The sequence below is a fragment of the Anoplophora glabripennis genome, unplaced genomic scaffold, assembly GCF_000390285.2.
Source record: "Anoplophora glabripennis isolate ALB-LARVAE unplaced genomic scaffold, Agla_2.0 scaffold774, whole genome shotgun sequence".
Taxonomy (NCBI): domain Eukaryota; kingdom Metazoa; phylum Arthropoda; class Insecta; order Coleoptera; family Cerambycidae; genus Anoplophora; species Anoplophora glabripennis.
In genome coordinates, this window is record NW_019417350.1 from 200,020 (window position 1) to 225,087 (window position 25,068).

A 25,068-nucleotide genomic window follows, 5' to 3' on the forward strand; every position below is an offset into this window, starting at 1 on the left:
TGGCAATTTTTTGAATCGTATTTACAAAATAGGTATCAGTTTGTTCAGCATCGTGGTTTTAAATCGCACAAGCTTACTCAAATATCTGGTGTGCCTCAACGATCTATACTCGGACCCTTAATCTTTGTTCTTTTTGTAAACGACATCACGGTTGATCTAGAAGTACACCATTTATTGTATGCAGATGACTTTAAGCTATTTTGCGAAATAAACGTCATTGCCGACTGCTATATGTTACAGAATGTGCTTAATGTCATTAGTTAGTGCCTAAATAATAATTTAACACTAAATGCTTCCAAGTGTAATATCATTACATTTACCAAAAAAAAAATTTGTTTTATTCGATTATAAATTGGATAATATAATATTGCATAGACCCGACTACATAAAAGACCTTGGAGTTACATTTGACCCTACATTATATTTTACAAAACTTATAGAATTTAGACATAATTGCGTCATCTGCTTTCAAGAGGGGTTCATAATAAGGAATTCCAAAGGCTTTATCAGTATTTCTACATTACGATTGCTCTTCACTACCTTTATTCGTTCTAAATTAGAATATCGTCAATAGTCTAGAACCCAATTTATACTGATTAAATTGCAACTTTGGAAAGACTACAGCGTAGGTTTATGAAATCAGCTGTGTACTTATTGGATGGTACATATCCAACTCAGGGTTTTCCGCATGATCTATTACTTGAGCTTTTCAATATTCATGTTCTTGCTAAAAGAAAGTCTATTTTTAAGTAATGTTTTTATATAAAGTTCTACATAACATTTTAGACTGTCCAGGTGTTTTAAGTAATATTAATATCAAAGTTCCACGACTGTCAGCTAGAAGTAATAATGTTTTTAGTCTACCCGTAGCACGTAGTAACATCCTAGTAGCATCACCATTGTATCAAATTGTTTCCAAGTACAGTGAGATAGAAAATAATGTCTTTTTTGTTGTTTGGCTAATGATATAAAATATGTTTTACTTATGTAGTCATATCTGTCTTTTATAGTTTGTTGCCTTTTTATTTTGTTCTTCATATTTGTGTTATTTGTAAGTTTGTACAATTTTTTTCTCTATTTTTCAGTTATTTTTTCTCTCTTCTAACTTTTTTTATATTTTATTACTAGACTTAACACATCCTGTTATTGGGCATCGCCTGTTAGATGTGTATTTTAAATAAACAAATAAACTTTTCGAAGTCATTCGATTAATTTTTCTATAAACATTTTACAAAAGCTACACAAACACAAAGTACTGTTTTTATTGCAATGTTCTACTCATACTACTTTGCACCCATCATCAGCAGAACTGACTCAGACCGCTATTAGTAGGAAAGTATTGATTTTTGGACACAAGTACTGTGCAGACTTTTGGTCAGTAACACAAAATCAACAACTTACCACAATTTCAGATAATTTGACCGAGCTCACATTTTCATAAAGACTATGGAGGGTCCTTTAGCACATCCCCATCTGACTTTGGTGACACTTCTAAATGAGTAGGTTCTAATGCGCAGATCTTTAACTCATAATGAAGTAAAAATGTGGTGATTTTTATTTTAATTCATCTGCCCCTTCCAGTATGGGATTCTTAATTACGCAAAAATAATTCCATTCGTAGTACCTTATCTGACCCTTTAAAGTTATTTTCACAAGAGGTAAAATATCAAATAAACAGAGAAAGAAAACTAAAATTTCGCTACAAATAGACAATTTCAAACAACAGATTAACTTCTCCATACCAACACCATGTTTTCTTTTGATAACCAATTACTTTACTAATACTAATTGTAATAACAAATCTGATTAGAAAATATATGTATTGATTAAGCCTTCCAAATTTGTTATAGTTTGAGAATGATGTTTAACATCCAGCTGCAGAAGCTGATTTTACATTTATAATTTCTATGAAAAATCATTAAATTGTTATAGAATATTTTTATGCTCCATTTCGGTGAATATGTACAGTACCTTTTCATGTCGTTGGTGAGGCACAAATTCACAAATACAAACGGTGATCAGCAAAAACGAGACATTATTAGATAAATCAAGATATGTTTCACTTAGCTTATATAACGCAGTTTTGATATCATAGTTTGTTACAACTGATTATAATCTTCATCTGTTTTAGCTGATACACTCAATAATAAATAAGAAAAGCAACGTACTATCTTTCTTTTGCAACATATAACTCATTCACCAAAAAAAAAAGTTAAATAATATTATTAACCCAAAAAATATGAGGCTAGTGTGTTTTGATTTTATTATTGAATAATTATAAATATTATGAATTTTTCATTTTCTTAAACTTCAATTCAACATGATATTTTATTTAAAGAAGTTCCAGATACATATCAATATAAAGTTTGTGAAAATATTTCTTTTCCTAAAGGACATTAATTCAAGCACACTGGTTATATTTATTGTATTATGAAATGTGTATAAAGGTATATACAGGGTAAAATATTAAATACTTTGATTATTTCTTTTTTAGCAAGTAGTTTCCAACGGCCACTATACTGTTCTTTTTTTAGTATAAAGTTATTAATGTACTTACAACGAACAAACACCTGCACATTTTATTTCGTGGTTAATTTACTTTTTATATTGTATCGATAATAAAGAAACAAAACTGATCTGACCGTGTTGATTTACATAATTAAGTAATTTTTAAAAAGAATTTTTAATCATAAACAAGATGAATTGGCACAGAAATATAAAAAGTATATAGTGCAACTGTGTGATACATTACTTAAAACTTAAATATTCATATTCTGAAAAATTGTCGCAAGAACTATGCAAGCAATAAACAAATTACATAAAGTTTGTGAGAGAAACTCCGTAGAAGTAAAAAACAATTTGTTTAACACAAACAAAATATTTACAAATATTTAAAAATATCACTAAATAAGCACAGAATTTCTATTTTATTCATAAGCGACAATCAGAATTGCACCATCCTGTACTTTGAATTAATTTTGTTAGTTTATATGATAACAAAATAACCAAAATCTTATAATTTTAACATATTTAAAGCAATAAGTTTCATATCAAAATAAAATAAAAATATGAAAGATATGAAAGCGATTCCAAAGCTTAAAAATATAAAAAAGAAATATACCTACATAAAATTGTATTTACAAAATATATATTATTTTGTTTAATTTATGTGTTCCGGGTGGTTCACCACATGTCGCTCCTATTGTCTCAAGTTTCAAGAAAAAAAATTGTATGGAAACATTTTGAGTTTATTAACTAAGTTACTATCTCAAAAAATGTGCCCGCAAGTGTAATATACTAAAAAGAAACTATTGCTGGTTACTAGAAGAAAGCGATCAAACCTATATAAAAATATATACAATATACATTTAAAACTGAATACTAAGACTGCACTTCTGTAATTTAATGTTCAAATGTATCTACAACCTGTTATAACATCTGCTCTTACACTGTTTTTCTGTCTCAAAGAATAACAGTGATAAAAGGGAATGACACTTATGGCGGACCACCTGTGCGACAAATATTTAAAAAGATATTAGTTGTAAATCTGAATCCCTATATATTGCAAAAGAAGACGAGCACTCACCACGACAAAAACAATTCTAAATGCTCATATTATAGAAAGTCTGCAGTTATAAGAGAACATATGAATATAGTCCAGCGCAAGTAGTGTGCAAGTGTATATAAGAGTGTATGGTAAAAATATATACAGTTACCAGAATAATAGACTTTGTTGCAACCTCTAAAAGTAAATAAACCAATAAAAATCAATCAATGATTCACTTTCCGTTTTGTTATATACATTTTCAACAGTTTGCTTTGCTTTTCATCAATTCCACCGAATGTTTCATTTTATTAGTAATTGAATGTCAATTATAATGTCCATATTGACCTATGTCCCGGTGTAAAATTGATTATTTCATATTAAGGTGATAGGTTTGAGATTCATGGGAACATCCATAATTATTGTCACAGGCAGTCAAGTACTGTACAACAAATTTTTCAAATTTTCTTGATTATTCCTTTCAGAGAGCATTTAAATAATTTTTTTATTGAAATAGTGAAAAAAAAACTACTTACAGTATTGTCTTTAAATTAAACAACAAATTTCATTGTTTTAACCCATTCAGTTTGAAATCTTACTAACAGATTGTTTACACTTTTTCCCGATTTTTATTAGTCATTTTTAAGAAACATATTTAGGTATCAACAGACGCTAGAAAACTAAAACTGTGTTGATAAAAATGGTCGTTTCTTACACTCAAACTAGAAATATGCGATGTCCTTATGAAATAATCGATTGTTGTTTCTGAACCAAAAATAATTGTGTAGCTTAGATACTTGCTGTACAATATATTCGTTTTAATTTTAATTTAGGATTTATTGAATATGTGCCAAAATCAGACAAAATCACAATAGCTACATAATACTCAACGACCCAGCACAAATGTTTTAATTTTAGCACAAATCAATCTTTCTTAACCTTATATGAAAGAAAAATGTTAAAATTTGCTCATTGTTGTATTATTTATTAAAATCTTATACCCTTTCTACAAAATAACAGTGTTATGTTTGAAGTATAACAAATATCTTATGAAAAAAACTAATATTTAATGAATTTATGTACGTTAATTATTCTGTAGAAGGGTATATGATTCCAGGGTAATATTAAGGAGGGATTTTTAAAGTACTCGTATGCGAAGACGTTCACTTGCAAAGTTTTCTAAGAAAGTCAGATGGATGTATATATAGTGTTATGATGATATACACTGCCTAATAAATTATTATTATCTATTTTTATTTATTAACCATCTTTTCCCGCTATATAAATTATAAAATATATTCATCACTAAGAATTATGCTCATTAAATCTGGTCACACATCCCTTAGTTGTCATAATTATAGATAAAAATATCGCACGCAAAAGTCATTTGTACTGTACATCTGCCAAAATGATGCGAAAATTTCAGTAACATACAGGATGTTGCATTTTTTGCCCGAACCAAATTAAACACCCAATATAACTGAAAATATTTAATATATAAAATGCTCTATCAAAACTGAAGCCTAATGACATTTTTTTTAATTGAAGCTATGGAAAAATTGAACTCAACACCCTGCAGATTATGGCTTAAATCCACATTAGAAGTAATAAGGTAAGTAGGTATATAAAAAAAGTGATGGATATAAGTAATTTCGAACCGATGTCAATGATATGTAATTTTTGTAAGATATTCGAATTTTTATTTCATGATTCAATGTTTCCTTTAACAAAGAATGTAATTTCTCCTCTTTAGCATGGTTTTTTTAAAGGTAAGTCGACTGCAACAAATCAGTGATAATGGTCTTCAATTTGGCGCAATATATCTTGATTTCACTAAACTTTTGATGTATTTTGTTAATAAGCCTTCAAATTTTGTTGTTGTTTTTTTAATCTATTTATCTACTAAGATTATTTCAGTCTTATATCGTACTACCACAACCAATATGTCGAAATTCATAGTTCTAAATCATCTCTATATATTTCAACACCAGGAGGCTATTTTTTTTACTTATTTAAGTACTTTTCAACTTTTCACTTTTATCTTTTCATTTTACAAATGTAGAAAAACGAAGAATAATTCTGTTTTATAAGAAAATGTACTTTACATAAATGTTATGTTTTAAGAAGTTTCAGCTATTCATTTTCACTGTGCAGATTACCTACTGTTTTTTGAATTTTAATTTTCGGGCTATTTTCTGTTTTATGATTTGAAAGGTGAGAGAGAAAAGTTGAAATGAAGAGTACCAAGTGAAAAGTGGAGAGTGCAAAGTTTTTCTGTTTTATTAAGTAGTCTTCACTTTCTCCTTTTTAGTTTATAATTAGGTACCGAAAAGGGAAGTGTATGTATGTATGTATGTATGTATGTATGTCTGTATGTATGTATGTCTGTATGTATGTCTGTCTGTATGTCTGTGTGTGTGTGTCTGTGTGTGTGTGTGTCTGTGTGTGTGTGTGTGTCTGTGTGTCTCTGTGTGTGTCTGTGTGTGTCTGTGTGTGTCTGTGTGTGTCTGTGTGTGTGTGTNCCTGCCTGCCTGCCTGCCTGCCTGCCTGCCTGCCTGCCTGCCTGCCTGCCTGCCTGCCTGCCTGCCTGCCTGCCTGCCTGCCTGCCTGCCTGCCTGCCTGCCTGCCTGCCTGCCTGCCTGCCTGCCTGCCTGCCTGCCTGCCTGCCTGCCTGCCTGCCTGCCTGCCTGCCTGCCTGCCTGCCTGCCTGCCTGCCTGCCTGCCTGCCTGCCTGCCTGCCTGCCTGCCTGCCTGCCTGCCTGCCTGCCTGCCTGCCTGCCTGCCTGCCTGCCTGCCTGCCTGCCTGCCTGCCTGCCTGCCTGCCTGCCTGCCTGCCTGCCTGCCTGCCTGCCTGCCTGCCTGCCTGCCTGCCTGCCTGCCTGCCTGCCTGCCTGCCTGCCTGCCTGCCTGCCTGCCTGCCTGCCTGCCTGCCTGCCTGCCTGCCTGCCTGCCTGCCTGCCTGCCTGCCTGCCTGCCTGCCTGCCTGCCTGCCTGCCTGCCTGCCTGCCTGCCTGCCTGCCTGCCTGCCTGCCTGCCTGCCTGCCTGCCTGCCTGCCTGCCTGCCTGCCTGCCTGCCTGCCTGCCTGCCTGCCTGCCTGCCTGCCTGCCTGCCTGCCTGCCTGCCTGCCTGCCTGCCTGCCTGCCTGCCTGCCTGCCTGCCTGCCTGCCTGCCTGCCTGCCTGCCTGCCTGCCTGCCTGCCTGCCTGCCTGCCTGCCTGCCTGCCTGCCTGCCTGCCTGCCTGCCTGCCTGCCTGCCTGCCTGCCTGCCTGCCTGCCTGCCTGCCTGCCTGCCTGCCTGCCTGCCTGCCTGCCTGCCTGCCTGCCTGCCTGCCTGCCTGCCTGCCTGCCTGCCTGCCTGCCTGCCTGCCTGCCTGCCTGCCTGCCTGCCTGCCTGCCTGCCTGCCTGCCTGCCTGCCTGCCTGCCTGCCTGCCTGCCTGCCTGCCTGCCTGCCTGCCTGCCTGCCTGCCTGCCTGCCTGCCTGCCTGCCTGCCTGCCTGCCTGCCTGCCTGCCTGCCTGCCTGCCTGCCTGCCTGCCTGCCTGCCTGCCTGCCTGCCTGCCTGCCTGCCTGCCTGCCTGCCTGCCTGCCTGCCTGCCTGCCTGCCTGCCTGCCTGCCTGCCTGCCTGCCTGCCTGCCTGCCTGCCTGCCTGCCTGCCTGCCTGCCTGCCTGCCTGCCTGCCTGCCTGCCTGCCTGCCTGCCTGCCTGCCTGCCTGCCTGCCTGCCTGCCTGCCTGCCTGCCTGCCTGCCTGCCTGCCTGCCTGCCTGCCTGCCTGCCTGCCTGCCTGCCTGCCTGCCTGCCTGCCTGCCTGCCTGCCTGCCTGCCTGCCTGCCTGCCTGCCTGCCTGCCTGCCTGCCTGCCTGCCTGCCTGCCTGCCTGCCTGCCTGCCTGCCTGCCTGCCTGCCTGCCTGCCTGCCTGCCTGCCTGCCTGCCTGCCTGCCTGCCTGCCTGCCTGCCTGCCTGCCTGCCTGCCTGCCTGCCTGCCTGCCTGCCTGCCTGCCTGCCTGCCTGCCTGCCTGCCTGCCTGCCTGCCTGCCTGCCTGCCTGCCTGCCTGCCTGCCTGCCTGCCTGCCTGCCTGCCTGCCTGCCTGCCTGCCTGCCTGCCTGCCTGCCTGCCTGCCTGCCTGCCTGCCTGCCTGCCTGCCTGCCTGCCTGCCTGCCTGCCTGCCTGCCTGCCTGCCTGCCTGCCTGCCTGCCTGCCTGCCTGCCTGCCTGCCTGCCTGCCTGCCTGCCTGCCTGCCTGCCTGCCTGCCTGCCTGCCTGCCTGCCTGCCTGCCTGCCTGCCTGCCTGCCTGCCTGCCTGCCTGCCTGCCTGCCTGCCTGCCTGCCTGCCTGCCTGCCTGCCTGCCTGCCTGCCTGCCTGCCTGCCTGCCTGCCTGCCTGCCTGCCTGCCTGCCTGCCTGCCTGCCTGCCTGCCTGCCTGCCTGCCTGCCTGCCTGCCTGCCTGCCTGCCTGCCTGCCTGCCTGCCTGCCTGCCTGCCTGCCTGCCTGCCTGCCTGCCTGCCTGCCTGCCTGCCTGCCTGCCTGCCTGCCTGCCTGCCTGCCTGCCTGCCTGCCTGCCTGCCTGCCTGCCTGCCTGCCTGCCTGCCTGCCTGCCTGCCTGCCTGCCTGCCTGCCTGCCTGCCTGCCTGCCTGCCTGCCTGCCTGCCTGCCTGCCTGCCTGCCTGCCTGCCTGCCTGCCTGCCTGCCTGCCTGCCTGCCTGCCTGCCTGCCTGCCTGCCTGCCTGCCTGCCTGCCTGCCTGCCTGCCTGCCTGCCTGCCTGCCTGCCTGCCTGCCTGCCTGCCTGCCTGCCTGCCTGCCTGCCTGCCTGCCTGCCTGCCTGCCTGCCTGCCTGCCTGCCTGCCTGCCTGCCTGCCTGCCTGCCTGCCTGCCTGCCTGCCTGCCTGCCTGCCTGCCTGCCTGCCTGCCTGCCTGCCTGCCTGCCTGCCTGCCTGCCTGCCTGCCTGCCTGCCTGCCTGCCTGCCTGCCTGCCTGCCTGCCTGCCTGCCTGCCTGCCTGCCTGCCTGCCTGCCTGCCTGCCTGCCTGCCTGCCTGCCTGCCTGCCTGCCTGCCTGCCTGCCTGCCTGCCTGCCTGCCTGCCTGCCTGCCTGCCTGCCTGCCTGCCTGCCTGCCTGCCTGCCTGCCTGCCTGCCTGCCTGCCTGCCTGCCTGCCTGCCTGCCTGCCTGCCTGCCTGCCTGCCTGCCTGCCTGCCTGCCTGCCTGCCTGCCTGCCTGCCTGCCTGCCTGCCTGCCTGCCTGCCTGCCTGCCTGCCTGCCTGCCTGCCTGCCTGCCTGCCTGCCTGCCTGCCTGCCTGCCTGCCTGCCTGCCTGCCTGCCTGCCTGCCTGCCTGCCTGCCTGCCTGCCTGCCTGCCTGCCTGCCTGCCTGCCTGCCTGCCTGCCTGCCTGCCTGCCTGCCTGCCTGCCTGCCTGCCTGCCTGCCTGCCTGCCTGCCTGCCTGCCTGCCTGCCTGCCTGCCTGCCTGCCTGCCTGCCTGCCTGCCTGCCTGCCTGCCTGCCTGCCTGCCTGCCTGCCTGCCTGCCTGCCTGCCTGCCTGCCTGCCTGCCTGCCTGCCTGCCTGCCTGCCTGCCTGCCTGCCTGCCTGCCTGCCTGCCTGCCTGCCTGCCTGCCTGCCTGCCTGCCTGCCTGCCTGCCTGCCTGCCTGCCTGCCTGCCTGCCTGCCTGCCTGCCTGCCTGCCTGCCTGCCTGCCTGCCTGCCTGCCTGCCTGCCTGCCTGCCTGCCTGCCTGCCTGCCTGCCTGCCTGCCTGCCTGCCTGCCTGCCTGCCTGCCTGCCTGCCTGCCTGCCTGCCTGCCTGCCTGCCTGCCTGCCTGCCTGCCTGCCTGCCTGCCTGCCTGCCTGCCTGCCTGCCTGCCTGCCTGCCTGCCTGCCTGCCTGCCTGCCTGCCTGCCTGCCTGCCTGCCTGCCTGCCTGCCTGCCTGCCTGCCTGCCTGCCTGCCTGCCTGCCTGCCTGCCTGCCTGCCTGCCTGCCTGCCTGCCTGCCTGCCTGCCTGCCTGCCTGCCTGCCTGCCTGCCTGCCTGCCTGCCTGCCTGCCTGCCTGCCTGCCTGCCTGCCTGCCTGCCTGCCTGCCTGCCTGCCTGCCTGCCTGCCTGCCTGCCTGCCTGCCTGCCTGCCTGCCTGCCTGCCTGCCTGCCTGCCTGCCTGCCTGCCTGCCTGCCTGCCTGCCTGCCTGCCTGCCTGCCTGCCTGCCTGCCTGCCTGCCTGCCTGCCTGCCTGCCTGCCTGCCTGCCTGCCTGCCTGCCTGCCTGCCTGCCTGCCTGCCTGCCTGCCTGCCTGCCTGCCTGCCTGCCTGCCTGCCTGCCTGCCTGCCTGCCTGCCTGCCTGCCTGCCTGCCTGCCTGCCTGCCTGCCTGCCTGCCTGCCTGCCTGCCTGCCTGCCTGCCTGCCTGCCTGCCTGCCTGCCTGCCTGCCTGCCTGCCTGCCTGCCTGCCTGCCTGCCTGCCTGCCTGCCTGCCTGCCTGCCTGCCTGCCTGCCTGCCTGCCTGCCTGCCTGCCTGCCTGCCTGCCTGCCTGCCTGCCTGCCTGCCTGCCTGCCTGCCTGCCTGCCTGCCTGCCTGCCTGCCTGCCTGCCTGCCTGCCTGCCTGCCTGCCTGCCTGCCTGCCTGCCTGCCTGCCTGCCTGCCTGCCTGCCTGCCTGCCTGCCTGCCTGCCTGCCTGCCTGCCTGCCTGCCTGCCTGCCTGCCTGCCTGCCTGCCTGCCTGCCTGCCTGCCTGCCTGCCTGCCTGCCTGCCTGCCTGCCTGCCTGCCTGCCTGCCTGCCTGCCTGCCTGCCTGCCTGCCTGCCTGCCTGCCTGCCTGCCTGCCTGCCTGCCTGCCTGCCTGCCTGCCTGCCTGCCTGCCTGCCTGCCTGCCTGCCTGCCTGCCTGCCTGCCTGCCTGCCTGCCTGCCTGCCTGCCTGCCTGCCTGCCTGCCTGCCTGCCTGCCTGCCTGCCTGCCTGCCTGCCTGCCTGCCTGCCTGCCTGCCTGCCTGCCTGCAGGCAGGCAGGCAGGCAGAAAAATATGACCGTATAGAAAATTAAATGTTAAATTGAGTTTCTTGTTCCTTAAACTCGATCCAAAATGGCGAACATGGTTAAAAAAAATCGCAAAGTTGCAAAAAACGGTTTATCTAAAATAACTAAAAAAATATAGCACCGATTGAAAAATTTTAAATGAGAAATTTGTAGGTTTTAAAAAGATCTATCGACTGATTTTTTGTAAGTATCGATTGCTTTGTTACTTTTCGAGATATATCGAAAAAACCGTTAAAAATCTTCTCTTTTCTCTTCTTCTATAACTCGTTTACATTTACGTTCCCATATTTGCTATTTACTGCAAGCATAGCCCGCGACAAGCCAAAAAAGTACATTTTTTGAAAAATTTAAAAATATTAATTATTTTTCGATATATTTTTTGAAGAAAAGGCTAGATCTTCTCAACGGATAGACCTACAGTAACGATTTTCGGTTTATTTTCTTCGTAAAGAATTATATTATCATGCTGTTAAAAAATGTTGACGATTTTATTAATTTTAAGGATAAAAAATGACTAAAAATGTTGAACTTTTTTTTGGGTATTTTTTTTTCAAATAACTATTTCAATTTTTATTTTATGAAAATGACTTTTAAAGAAAGAAACTGCTGACATTTTTTCACGAATTTAAAAAAAATGTTTTTCTACGATCTTCTGGAGCCGAGATAATTTTTTTATTTAAAAAAAATTTAAGGACGCAATTAACATTTTACAACGATGCGCTTGATGGAGGTTAATATTGAATACTTATATTTTCAAAAAAAATAGTAGGATATGTTTACTTGATTTTTAGTATTAGTAATTGAGTAATAAACTGAAACGTGCAAGCGCTGAGTGCGTCAGTTGGACCGCACGAGAAGTAGGTGGAAGCGGCGAGCGCTCGCTCTGAAAACTGATTACGTAAAATCTAAATGGCTCGCGCTTGCAAAATCTTTGATATCTCGGCTTCTGGACCACATACAAAAATTCTTTTGTACTTAATCTGGGGTAGCTAAACACGAATATTATAGTCATTTTCGCCTTAGAAGCAAAATAGTCCCGTAAATAGTTTTTATTTAATTTACAATTTTTTTTGCATTTATCGTCATTTTAATAATTAATAATATTACAGTAGTTTTCGTGTAATACATTTTTTTTTCTTCATTAATCATACTGACGTTGTACTTGTTGCTGGCTTTTAACAATTACTTCATCATGTCAATAATTAATTAATTTTGGTGTAAAATAAGTTTATAGAATTTAATTTATTTACAAAAATATTTAATAATTATACAACTATGTATAAAATATCTATAAAATTATTACAATGAAAACTAACAACTATCCTATATAAATAAAATTATTTATCGAATGAAATTCTTCTTTTCTTTGTCGGATTCTCTTTTGATTCATTTTCTTGTCCCTCGTCCATATTTTCGTGAAGAAGTATAATAAAAGAAAAAAATATATAAATTAAATATAAACATTTACGGGACTATTTTGCTTCTAAGGCGAAAATGACTATAATATTCGTGTTTAGCTACCCCAGATTAAGTACAAAAGAATTTTTGTACGTGGTCCAGAAGCCGGGATATCAAAGATTTTGCAAGCGCGAGCCATTTAGACTCCACGTCATCAGTTTTCAGAGCGAGCGCGCGCCCATTCCCCCTACTTCTCCGTCCGGTCCAGCCGACGCACTCAGCGCTTGCACGCTTCAGTTTATTACTCAGTTATTAACACTAAAAATCAAGTAAACATATCCTTTTTTTTTGAAAATATAAGTATTCAATATTAACCTCGCATCAAGCGCATCGCTGTAAAACGTTAATTGCGTCCTCAAAATTTTTAACGGTTTTTTCGATATATCTCGAGAAGTAACAAAGCAATCGATACTTACAAAAAATCAGTCGATAGGTCTTTTTAAAACCGACAACTTTCTCATTTAAAATTTTTTAATCGGTGCTATATTTTTTTAGTTATTTTAGAAAAACCGTTTTTTGCAACTTTGCGATTTTTTTTAACCATGTTCGCCATTTTGGATCGAGTTTAAAGAACAAGAAACTCAATTTAAAATTTAATTTTCTATACGGTCATATTTTTTTTGTCCAGGTAATAATTTCTGCAAATTTAACGTTAATTCGCGACAGAATGCTTGAACTAATTACCAGAAGAACACCAGCTAGCAGTGTTCGGATTTGAGGCTACCCTCGACATTGTTTTTGACCATCCAAAAGATCGAGCTAACATAACTAAAGACTACCCATCCGAGTTAGCCAAAAGAATTGATGTCATCCATGACAAAGTCAGATAGAATTTGGAATTTCAAAACGATGATCGGTTGAACACATGGTATGACGTCAGATACAAAACCAGTGGATTTCAGGCAGAAAATCTGATATGACTGTACAACCCAGTAAGGAAGAAGAGGAAATATCCAAAACTCCACAACTTCTAGGAAGATCCACATATGGTGATCAAGAGAATCAACGGCGTGGTCTACAGGATCCAGAGAGGACCCACAGCAAAAATTAAAGTCGTTCACCTAGATCGTCTGACGCAATACCGAGCACCCGTCGGAGGTCTCTGGTTGCTGATCGGGACGAACATCTTTAGAAGGGTGCCCCCCGTGAATCGAAAACCACGCTATTATTCTTTGCTGATATTATTTCCATATTAGTTTCATGATGGTTCTAGGATATTCGTAGCTTAGAGATTCTGTTCTTAGAAACCTATGGAAATTGCGGGAAATAACGAATGATATGTAAACGGCCCTGCCAATGCGCTAGGGGTTGAAAGCTGTAAAACGTCAAAGTTTGTAAACTGTTATAAAATAATTAATTGTGATAAAAAGTATTAAATGCTTTAAACAATATAGATTCTATTAAAAGTTCTGATCTGATGACATGCCTAAACTTTTCTTGAAAATTGTTCTAATTAGTTCGTTCCACTTACTTTATATTCATTAGGGGCATTTCCAAGTTCTTAAGAAGTTGGTACAATAATTCTTATCCGGTTAAAAAATAATGATTACTTATTGCTCTATAAGAAAATTATCAGCTCCTGAAAAATTATTTGGGCATGTAGTTTACGGTATTTTAAATTAGTTAAAATTGGCTTTATACCGGAACATGGCTTCATGAAAAATGAACCCGTAGAGTAGAACTCAGAATGCATATACAGTAACTTAGAAGATGTTCGTTACATCGATACCATTTATCAATACTGATGATTACCGAAAAAAGTCATGAATTTAACCCCAGAATTTTTGGGACAAAAATAACGAGGCTTTCGTGATACTATTTTTCATTTACTCACCTCTTTTCCAGCAGTATCAAATTTACATTTTAAAAAGGATTTTTACTTATCACCTTCATTGTTTTTTTTTTAAGATATTTAATAATTGAAAATACGTATTTGTGTAGTTCTGCTTAAAAAGGGCGAAGCCCAAACAGAAATAAGGTTGTAGTGCAATTGACTACGCTTAGAACTTGGAAAAATTACAATATTGTGTATGGAGATGCCCTTGAATATGCATGCTGTACACCGCACTGTAGCGCAACAAGAAAAGAGCTCAGAGAGGGAATTCATCACATTACGAATACAATAAATAAAACAAAGAGATTATATTTAGAATTTACCAGTCGTTTCGCCGATGTAGAGACATATTGTTTAATATTATTTTGAATTCCAAGTTAATATTAATTTAAAATTTATTTCCTACCCTTAAGAAACTAAATTTCTTATATACATTATACCGATTTTCAATAAGCATACCTCTTTTATGTAGAATCTAAAAATGAATCCCAAATGATTATTAGGTCATTGGCGTAGAAATTGAGGCAAAAAAAATCCCCCTTTACTACCCATACCTACGCCACTGACCTACAAAAATTTGTAAATTGTACAGTAAATTATGCACATGCGTAAATGTTAACACCACAAAAAATTTGAATCAATTTGTTATAAGCATACCAAAGATTTTATAAATAATGATTTTAAAAACCGACCAATACGGCCCTGTACAGTGAAAACGGTGAGACTTAGACCCTTGTTTTATGCGGCAATTCTAAATCATTTATTGAATTTTATTTGTGGTTAAAGTTTGATTCACTCGAACTGAAACACCCTGTATATACATATACAGTGTGTTTGTAAATAAGTGCGAAATATTTTAGGGGGTGATTTCCAAAGTTATTTTGTGAAAAGAAGTTCATATAAATGTAGGTCGAAATATGCTTCAGTTCCGAGATAGTGTTTAAATTTTAATTTTTTATTTATTTTTATTAATTATTTCAAACAGTTTTAAAGATATTGACTTGAAATTTTAAAAACGCTTTGAAGAGATAAATGTGCATGTTTTGGGGTTATTTGAATATTTCTACTTGCACCGGTGGCGTTCGTGCGAGAATGCCACTTTTTTAAAAAAAATGGCACGCCACTGACTTTTGATATTTTTTGACATTTTTAGCAATCCGCCATCAATTTTGAATGAAATTGGTCTCTTCAATTTTTTTCGTAGGATGCACCGTTTTTGAGGAAAAAAATAAAACATATTTTATTGTGGGTTTTGTTAATCTTCCGATCACCCCAAAAAATGCACATTTATCCCTCCAATGCGTTTTTAAAATTTGGAGTCAATATCTTCCAAACTGAAATAATTAATAAAAATAAATAAAACATTAAAATTTAAACACTCTGTATCTCGGAAACAAAGCATATTTCGACCTACATTTATATGAGCTTTTTTCACAAAATAACTTCGGCAACCATTACCCCCCCCCAAAATTGTTCGCACTTATTTAAAAAACACCCTGTGTACAAATCGGTAACATCTAAATGCCTTTTTGTAAAGTTTGTTAATGGCTTTAAGAAAAATTGTAAAACAGCCAAAAAAGCTGTAATAACTCGTATCTATATCAAGTCATAAATCAAAATGTTAAAGAGTGAAATATTAAAAAATAATTGGTAATATTTCATTAAATTTGACTCCCCATATCTTGAAAAAGAGGCTCCTAAATCAAAAATGGCATAAGGAATGTCCTATTAATTTTGCCCAAAAAATCTGTGACGATTAATGTTTTAATCTACATTTTTGTAACACTCTGTATAAACTAATTTGTATCTGCAGACGTAATAATAACAACAATAATAAATAATTTAGTTATTTCCATGGTAATGAAAATTAGATCAATAGTTGCATGTTGTCAAAGTGAATTCAAGTTGTGAATTGTAGTTGTGAATCCAAGCAAATAATGTTTTGGGGATTAACACCAGCTCTTAATTTACTAGAAGAATATACATTATCCAAAAGAGATACTCCTGAAGAACTCAATATTCTTATAATAGGAGGTTCAGATTGTCGACATATCTTACTAACCGAAGCAAAAAAATTTCTTTATGCTAAATGCAAAATCAATTTTTACTTAATAGATGCTTGCATGGAACATGTTGCCAGGCAGTTATTGTTACTTAATATAGCACTACAACCACCAGAAAATTTAGGATTGGAACAAAAAACAAAAATATTTATGGAAATATATGGGAATACATTGGTTAGACCTTCAACTGCAAAATATTTAAAATCATTAGCTTCTAATTTAGTTAAAATGGTTACAGATTATGATTACTTAAAAAGTTTCATGAGTTTCATTAACATAGACATAAAGTATAAAGAGCGTGACTATCTAGAAAATTTATTGAAATTTTGGTGTGGTCGAGACGATTATAATATATGTGAATGTTGGGATCGAAGACTACGGAAAAGTCTAGGTATCAGATATGATTCGAAAATTGGAGCTTTTGACTGGGACTTACACATGAGATTTCATAGCATAGGTGGTAAACAGGTTTGTACTCAAGAATATAAAAACTTTCGATTAAATGGAGTGGCATTTTCTTGGCTAGAATCTGAAGTGTCAAAGCCAAATAGATCGTTAGTGTGTGCTGTATTACCTAAAGGTGAAAAATATACACATTATGGCTATTTGGGAGATGTACAGACTGGACCTTATGTAGCATTCGGTTTAGACTGTGAAGACAAGTCTTTTCTTGATTCATCCAATGGACAGAATTCTTACAGAGCCACTGATATTACAGAAAGGAATTTGAAACAAATTTTCTATGAAATACTTGATAAACAAGAGTACAAACACAACAAAACTTCAGATTTAAAACTAGGTTCCATCATAATGAAAGAGGAGAAATTAGTGGTTGATGTTAAATCACCAGACTTTGTTCCAAAACCTCCTAAAAAATGTGTAGAACTGGAAGATCAGATAACCTTTTTAACAATATCAGCTTTAGACATGATGAAGTATAAAGAGAAATATCGAAATTTGTTCGATATTGTATATTTTGGAAACACAAGCATAAAGTATCTTGACAAAGTTTTAATGGAGCACATTATGAAAAACGACTCAGTGTTGATTATTGAGAACCAATTATTTGTCTTAAGCAACAGAGACAGAGATCTAGAAGAATTTGGAAAAAATATATCTGAAAAGATTGAAGGTCTGAATGTTACAAAACATCAATTTGATATTCTTAAGGATTCCTATGCAAAATTTATTTTAAATAAATAATTTAGTACCAATTATAATTTCACATTATTACTTCCACTGTCACATTGTCTAGTCTAATTCTCTAGAGTTTTATGTTCTTTACGCACTAAAGCACACTTATCAACACAGCGATGTTACATGTCTTACAACAAGTGGCCTCAACTTGTAAACGGATGTATCAAAATTCAAAATTGTTAATACAGGCACCTAGATACAAATCACTTGAAATATGACATGTGCCCTGAGGTGTAGGTACAAGGCATTAAATGTAAGTATAGGACCAATTTTAATATCTTCTTTTGAGATGTTTGTCCTACTTCTTGGAAAGATAGAAAAAATAATTTGATGTCACAGGCTCAATTTTTTAAGAAAAGTTAAATGGGAAAAGCAGCGTATGGCACTTTGTAATTTTGGATCTTTTCTATAATTCCTCAGACCTCAGAACATAATATTTGCACAAAAAATTGTTTTCATCATATTTATATGCTAAAAACAATTTTGCAACAAAAATAATATTATTTTTTATCTCAATTATATCATGATAAAAAATTTTTTATTAGACACATCAAATATATCCATAACATTTAATTTATCAAAAAAAAAAAAAGAGGAACTAAAAAAAATCATTTTCAATAATCAGGAAATGTATTAAGTTCCATAAAAAATATATTTTTGCATTATAAATGAAGGACTAGAAGTTACAAAAAACATTTAATGAGTTTATCGTTCACTCCCAAATCTTTCAATGCTCTATACAGGCTGTTACAAATTCACTTTTCACTGCAGGGTTCTCATCAGAAACGGTAAGATATATCAACTAGCTTAAATGAGGTCAAAATTGGGTAATCTGGAAACCTACATTATGCCTCTAAAAAAAATCAAGGCTAACTAAATTAGTTTTCGAAATATTTGAAAAAAAAACGAAATTTTGTAAATCCGGTGTTGTTTTATTTCAGCCTTGTTTGATACCGAAAAAAGGACACTTTCTCATGGCAACTTTTTGTCCTTTATTGAATGGCATAATCAATTCATATATGTAACATTTTGTCTTTCTAGGCCCTGGAAATTTTATTACATTTTCTGCAAGCCTTCACGACCCCCAATATTGTACGGCCTCAGCCCGAACCAGATTCAGACATTTTGTCTCAAAAAATTCATCTTCAATATATTCCAAATTTATTTAAATTTTTATTTAGATTTATATGTTTATTGAATGCACACTAGGTGTCGTTAGACCCTGTGAAATCCACCTGGTTATTTAAACTATTAATTACCATTATGCATTACAATAAAACATATTTATTGTTTTAATCCCGTGCCCATAATTATTTCTAGGTTTCTCGAGAGCTCAAAATTCAAACAAATTCTGATCTAATTTTTTTTCAGGATATTCATTCTTTCACAGTTGTGGTTACAGGTATAATAAATTCCAATCATATTACACTTATTTTCATTTTCAACATTTGCCAAAACGGAAATATTTTTTAACATTTACTGTAATTTTTTAATCATATTCGATGCAAAGTAATAAATCATTGCCTGTCAAGGGATCCAATGAAGTACGCTTTTTAGGGTTTTACAAATTGAATAATTTCTTTATACATTATGAAGGGACGAGGGGATCAGTTCAGGTCTGGCACCCTTGTTCCTACAAAAATTCCTTTATTCTCATAAACTATTTATTTTAAATGTAATTTATTATAAATCCAATTTGTTTCCTAAATTCCACATATGTACTACATTTTACCTCTGTACGCGCCACTGTTGTTTACTTGTTTTTTGGAAGCGCTCTCTAATTGACGGCAAAGCTCGCCAGATTAGTATTTGACGTATAACCGACCAGTTCGTACACTCGATGCACCTAGGCGACTACAACTACTACCAGAACACAGTGCGTATGCAACGGTATTTCAGATTTTACATTGAATTTCATTTTAAATTTGAAATGATTTCTCTTACGCCTCCTAAAAATGATGACACGATTTTCCTTTGATAAAAGACCGACAACTTTTTGCTCTACTTTGCATCGAATACGATCCTACTATAGAGTACATGGTAATTCAATAAACATAGAAATCTAAATAAGAAATTTAGATAAAGGAACTAATATTGAAGAATTTTTTTAGACAAAACGTCTAAATCTAGTTCAAGCTAAGGCAGTACAATATTGGGGGTCGTGAAGGCTTGCAAAAGATATAAAATCTCCAGGGCTGCATTTAAAAAAATGAAATTGATGATGGTCCTGGAAAGACGAAACATTACATATAAAAATTGATTATGCCATTCGATAGAAGACAAAAAGTTGCCATGAGAGTGTTTTCCTTTTTTTCAATATCTCCTCAAACAAGGCTGAAATGAAACAAAAACCGATTTCCAAAATTCCGTTTTTTTTTTCAAATTCATAATTTTCCTTCAACCCATTTCGGAAATATATTTAAAAAATGAACTTTTTGAGGCCCCATTTAGGGGAGCGTAGGAAAGCATTTCTCGACCAATGTTTATATGAAAAAATATTCTTATTTTTGGCAATCAAGTGGTAAATTATTGGACACTAATTATGAGACACCCTGTATAAATCTATAGAAAATAAAGATTATTTAATAATAATAGCAAAATTTCTTAAAATTTTGGCCAGTATTTTTTCCAAGTAAAAATGTAATAGAGGTAAGGGTTAGAATGTTACATAATTTTCCCTTATTAAAGCTATATTAATAACTGCACCTTAACATCAAAATAACTAATTTAAGGAGGTTTATCGGTTACGGAGGTACGTCTAAAAGTCTAATGAGAGTTTCTGTACATTCGCTAGTGACTAAAGTAGTAAGCCTTTAGATTTGTCAACGTTGCACTTGGCTGGCTTTGTTTGGATGCCTAATCTTGAAATATACACCATATGGCACACCTGCGAATATCAAATAATACGCTACGTCGAGAACCGCGGCATTGCCACTATCACGCATATGGACGTTAAGTTAATCAACAACAGCAGTTTGAAGGAGAATTATTATAAATTATGTATCTTACAAGTACCTAATCGATTTCTACGACCTATCATACGGTACCTTAGATATCGGTTTCCTATTTATACAAGTTGCTATAAAAACTGTCTATTGCTGCACATTCTAAGTGGAAAGATCAAAAAAATCTGCATTCTCATATGACTACTAAATTGTGAAAAATTATTTTATTATCATAATTTTTTTTGATGATTTTCTTCATATTACTAAGCTTATCTTAATTTTTTATGAATATTTGTTCGTCGTGGTTTAACCAATTATGTGAAGAATAAAAAGAAAAAGGATTTTAGGTGGGGGAAAATCGAGAACACAAGTTTTTCCGAGGTGGAGCACAACCACTCGCAGTGCCCTTATTGCAACTCGTAATAACATGCACGATAGCTATTATAGAGGCCAGAATTGAGTCCCAGATACATTATGCTGATTGTTAATAAAAACTATTAAAGCGTTTTTCGAGAACCCACTTTTTTTAACTGGCCGGTAACATAACTCAAAAAGATTTCAATAAATCGACTTAAAATTTTGTACAGAGATTCACTATAACATAATTCATGAAACATCGTAGAGGTTTTTCGATTTATTAACAATTTTCATTGTTACTGACAATTTAATGCAAAATTGTTCGTCTTTTTTTGATACTTTTTTTAATATTCCCTAATTCAACAATTAATATTTTTAAATTTACGTACGATGTTCCCTGTATTAGAAAATTTTTGTTTTTTTTTGGTCCATCCTTTAATAAGAAATCTTTCCGGCCATACAGCGCTGGAAAAAGGTCCCAGCCTACGATTTGAATCCTAATCGTTTGAAAACATGTACAGTTAAGCCTTTTTGTTACTGACACTGCATCTTGTATTGATTTTTCCTTGAAATTTTCCGAAAATCACATTTTTTCCCATCGTTTAGGGTGGCGTTACCCCTTAACAGATTGTTATCTTGTCGTTAAAGTAGTGCTGATATTTGAAGAGCACTTTTATAATTTCATATTATCTAACAAAATAAATCAAATAAATTTAAGAAATTTATTATGAGAAACAGTTTTTAAACATTTAATACAAAAAAATAAGTCTTATTTATTTCCGTGTTGCTTTCTGTTTATTTTTACTAACATTACTGTTTTTATTTTTTAGAGAAACCTTTAATTTCTTCTTACCCTCTTCCAAAATTCTTTTCTTCTGTTTAATTCTTTTATTACCAGTGTTTAGGATTTCGGTTGAGTTTTTATTTACATTTTCACTTACTTTTTTCTTTTTAATAGGTACTTCTGATATACTTTCCTCATTAGATTCAATAGTTTGCTTCATTTTTCGCTTATTTTTATTGGCACTATTTTGGTCGCTAACAAGTTTTTTCTTCCTAGTAGGTACAGATACACAACCCTCATCAGATTTCTTCTTATCCTGTTCTGAAGTTGACTCATTTATTTTTTTTGATTTCTGTCTAATTTTATTGCTGCTGTTTTTTATATTTTCATTCGACTTTTTATTTTTTGGGGACTCTTCTAGTGTATTTTCTTCTTTTAATTTCTTGTCCTCATCCATAGTTTCTTCTGATACCTCATCGTTGTCTACAGATTTAGGGATAAGGTTAGAAAATTTCCTTAGTTTGGCTACGAAGAATCCGTCCATATTGTGTGAATGTGGATAAAATCTCTTTGTTAGTTTTAATGTGGGATGGAATCTATATTGACGATAATTTACAAAGCCTTCGGTTCCAAATTCAAGACCAGTATCCACCAATTTGACATTGCGCTTCTTCAAGGCATAATCAATGACCCACTCATTTTCTTCCGGTAAAATGGAACATGTCGAATACACAACATATCCTCCAGACGCAGATTTAGCATTAACACAGTCTATAGCGGCCAATAATAACTGTCGTTGCAAATTATAGCATCTCTGAATGTCCTGCTCATCCTTGCTCGTTTTAACACTCTGATCTTTAGCAACAACTCCAGTGCCTGTGCAAGGGGCATCAAGCAAAACTCTATCGAATCCAGTCATAACTTTTGGGTATTTACGACCATCCATGCTAGTGATTACAGAATTTACGACTCCTAAACGGTGGAAGTTGCCAACTACTGCTTTAATACGATCCTTACTGATATCATTTGCAAATAACATGCCTGTGTTTTTCATGATAGCAGCAATGTGAGAGGCTTTTCCACCAGGAGCTGCCGACATATCTAATATTCTTTCATTTTCCTGAGGCGCCAGAGCCATAACTGGCAATAGACTTGAAGCACCTTGGATAATGTAATGTCCCGCAAGATACTCTGGTGTAGCACCTACTGGAACCTGGGAGGAATAGATAACTAAACCCACTTTGCTCCACTTTCCAATTGGGTCCAAGTTAACGCCTCTATTTATCAAAGCTTGAGCTAAATCTCTCCTGCGAGTTTTGAGACTATTAGTTCTAATAGTTAAAGGGCGTTGAACTTCACTCGCCTCAAGAAATTCTAATAATTCAGAAAGTGGAAATAATTGCATGAATTTCACCATTAAAAATTCATTGTAACTGTAATAAGTACACAAGTCTTTCTTTAAAATATCCAAGTATTCAGAACGGGAATGATTTTTATCTCTAAGTTTATTAAAATCTGTTAAAACTGCAATAACCTCTCGTATTCGTTGTTGAACATCTTGTAAGCTTTGCACCTCTTCATCTGACTTTTTAGGGAAAGCAAAAACTTCCTGGTTTGCTATGTTAAGTTGCATTTCTTCCTCAGCTAATTTTTGTTCTTTAGCTTGCTTTTTCTTCAGTTTTATATTTTCTTTTTCAATAGGCAACAGGTCTTCTTCCTGATCTTCATCACTTTCTTTCTCATCGCCAGACTCAAATTCATCTTGTTCTTCAGAATCGTCATCTGAGATATCATTTAAATTTCCAACTTTCAAGTTTTCTTCCGCAACAAATTCATTGTCATCATTTTCACTGTCATTTTCAGAATATTCTTCTCCATCTTCCTATACAAAAAAAATTTTCAATAAAATGTAAAACCAGTGGTAACATGGAAAATTGATCAATGAAAAGAGTGATATGTAAATAAACGTATATCAGTTATTATTCAACATTTAGTAAGTTGATTCACACAGACAGAAGATCAATGATATTAATATAAGAAAAAAACTATGAATACATAACACAAGTACATGTACCTAATCATCTAATAAATAGCTGGAAAGAAATAGAATTTTAACACAATATGTAGACGGCATATTTATAATGTTGATAGATACCCTCACAACCGAGCTCACAACTGAAGACTTCTTATCTTGCAAATGGATAATTTGAAAACTAAGGCATACATTGGAAAGAATGCTCAATATAGAAGTACAGTAGTATCTCTATAATCCGGCACTTCATTACACCGGCACGTCCAGTAATCCGGCGTAATTTTTTCCACGTTTGTCTACTATCCTTGAAGAATACAGTTTATACAGTTATAGTTTAGTTGAAAGATTATTTTACAGAAACATATACATGCACACACAAATGTAATAAGTATATATATGTATCTACATTAAACAATTAAATGTAATGTTTTTTAATTTAATATTGTTTACATTATACATATTCCATTAATTCGAATTTTCCAGTACTCCGGCACTCATAAGGTTTTTAATGGTGCTGGATTAATGAGATTTTACTGTATATGGATAAGGAGATGCATTATTACATAAGAAAATGTACCTATACATTCATTTCTCTTTAGCACTATGGCGTAATGTTTATCATACAGTCCATACAATATTTATTGAGATAGAATTCTAAGAAAATCAGAAGTACTGTAACAATTTACTGTGGTGGGGGAGTGTCCTTAAATTTCCCGCCAATATCTTTCTACCTCAGGTGTCAAATGCGGTTAATTCCAAGAAAGTGACGCGCAAGTCTTCTTGGAATTCTATTTCTATATTTCAACAAATATTGTATGAACTGTACATGTCCTAACATATTTTCTCTGATCTCTTAATATGCTCTGTTATTGCATTATTCTGGTTTGAAAATTTGTCATTTTACTTACATTTTCTCCTTCATTAATTAATTCTTCACTGCTACTATCTTCTTCAAGCGTATCTTGTTTAGGTTTCAACCATAGTTTATTATCATCAGAATATCCCTTACTGGGTCTAATAATTTCCTCCTGTTCACTTTCACTCTCATTCAAATCATCCTCGGATTCAATTTCTGATTCTTCACTGCCTTTAGGCGGTATATCATTTTTCCTTCCATTTGTCTTAGAAGTAATCTGTCTTTGTCGTACTTTATTTTGTTGCAAACGTTTCCTTGCTCTAAGTCTTTGACGACGGCTTAACTTAGTCTTTTCTGTATCACTTTCTATAAGAAAAAATTTTAATGTACAAAATATGTAATTTAGAACAATTAGAAATATTTAGTATACCTCTCAAGTTTTTTGGAAAAACTGGATCCTTTTGTTTTTTCGCTTTCTTACCAGGTCCCTTTTTAACAAGCACTCCATCATTAAACTTCGCTTTCCTACCCATTATAAAAAAATATATTGCAATGCTACTTACTAAAATCCCACGTGTAGTAAATATAATTCTACAGTGGTTACTGAGAAATTATAATAAAAAGATCTAGGTTAGGTTAGATTCACAATTTTGCGTAGCACAACCATAGACCACAGCACACAGCACAGTCAGCAGCATAGATAAGATATACTATTTAAGAAATAGATAGGCAACTCAATGAAAAAATGCATTAAATACGCCATCGGTGTTTGGAGTAAGAAACACTTTCAAGGGCAATTGCACATACGAGGGGTATAAGATAAGTTCATTGGGTGTAAAGGGGCATACGATAACTTCTCATAATACTCATAAGGTGATTCGCAAACACTGACCAAAAATGAAACCTCGTATTCTTTAGTGAATTTTAAGAGGGCTCTTTCGTATAAAGCTTTTATCTAGGAAGTTTCGTTAAAAAAATACAGGGTATTA

The 25,068-nt window shown here is 38.6% G+C and overlaps 2 protein-coding genes across 2 annotated transcripts; one reads left to right on the forward strand and one right to left on the reverse strand.

Moving 5' to 3' along the window:
- The first annotated feature begins 15,782 nt into the window (after positions 1-15,782).
- On the forward strand, positions 15,783-17,111 carry LOC108915308 (dynein assembly factor 3, axonemal homolog). The gene has a single exon (XM_018721300.1). The coding sequence runs from the start codon at positions 15,783-15,785 to the stop codon at positions 17,109-17,111; it is 1,329 nt and encodes a 442-aa protein (XP_018576816.1).
- A 4,004-nt stretch (positions 17,112-21,115) lies between these two features.
- On the reverse strand, positions 21,116-24,768 carry LOC108915309 (25S rRNA (cytosine-C(5))-methyltransferase nop2). Its single transcript, XM_018721302.1, has 3 exons — positions 24,510-24,768; positions 24,132-24,445; positions 21,116-23,073 (listed from the first exon to the last, which is right to left on the reverse strand). The coding sequence occupies exons 1-3, from the start codon at positions 24,610-24,612 to the stop codon at positions 21,181-21,183; spliced, it is 2,310 nt and encodes a 769-aa protein (XP_018576818.1). The 5' UTR covers positions 24,613-24,768; the 3' UTR covers positions 21,116-21,180.
- Positions 24,769-25,068: the final 300 nt, after the last annotated feature.

What these genes read in the sequence shown, in the direction of transcription:
- LOC108915308 (XM_018721300.1), top strand. Translation starts at nt 15,783, where the DNA reads ATGTTTTGGGGATTAACACCAGCTCTTAATTTACTAGAAGAATATACA.
- LOC108915309 (XM_018721302.1), bottom strand. Translation starts at nt 24,612, where the DNA reads ATGGGTAGGAAAGCGAAGTTTAATGATGGAGTGCTTGTTAAAAAGGGA. An exon ending in TTTTCCAAAAAACTTGAGAG is followed by an intron (nt 24,446 to 24,509) that starts GTATACTAAATA and finishes TTTTTCTTATAG; the next exon opens with AAAGTGATACAGAAAAGACT. An exon ending in TAATTAATGAAGGAGAAAAT is followed by an intron (nt 23,074 to 24,131) that starts GTAAGTAAAATG and finishes TTTTTTGTATAG; the next exon opens with GAAGATGGAGAAGAATATTC.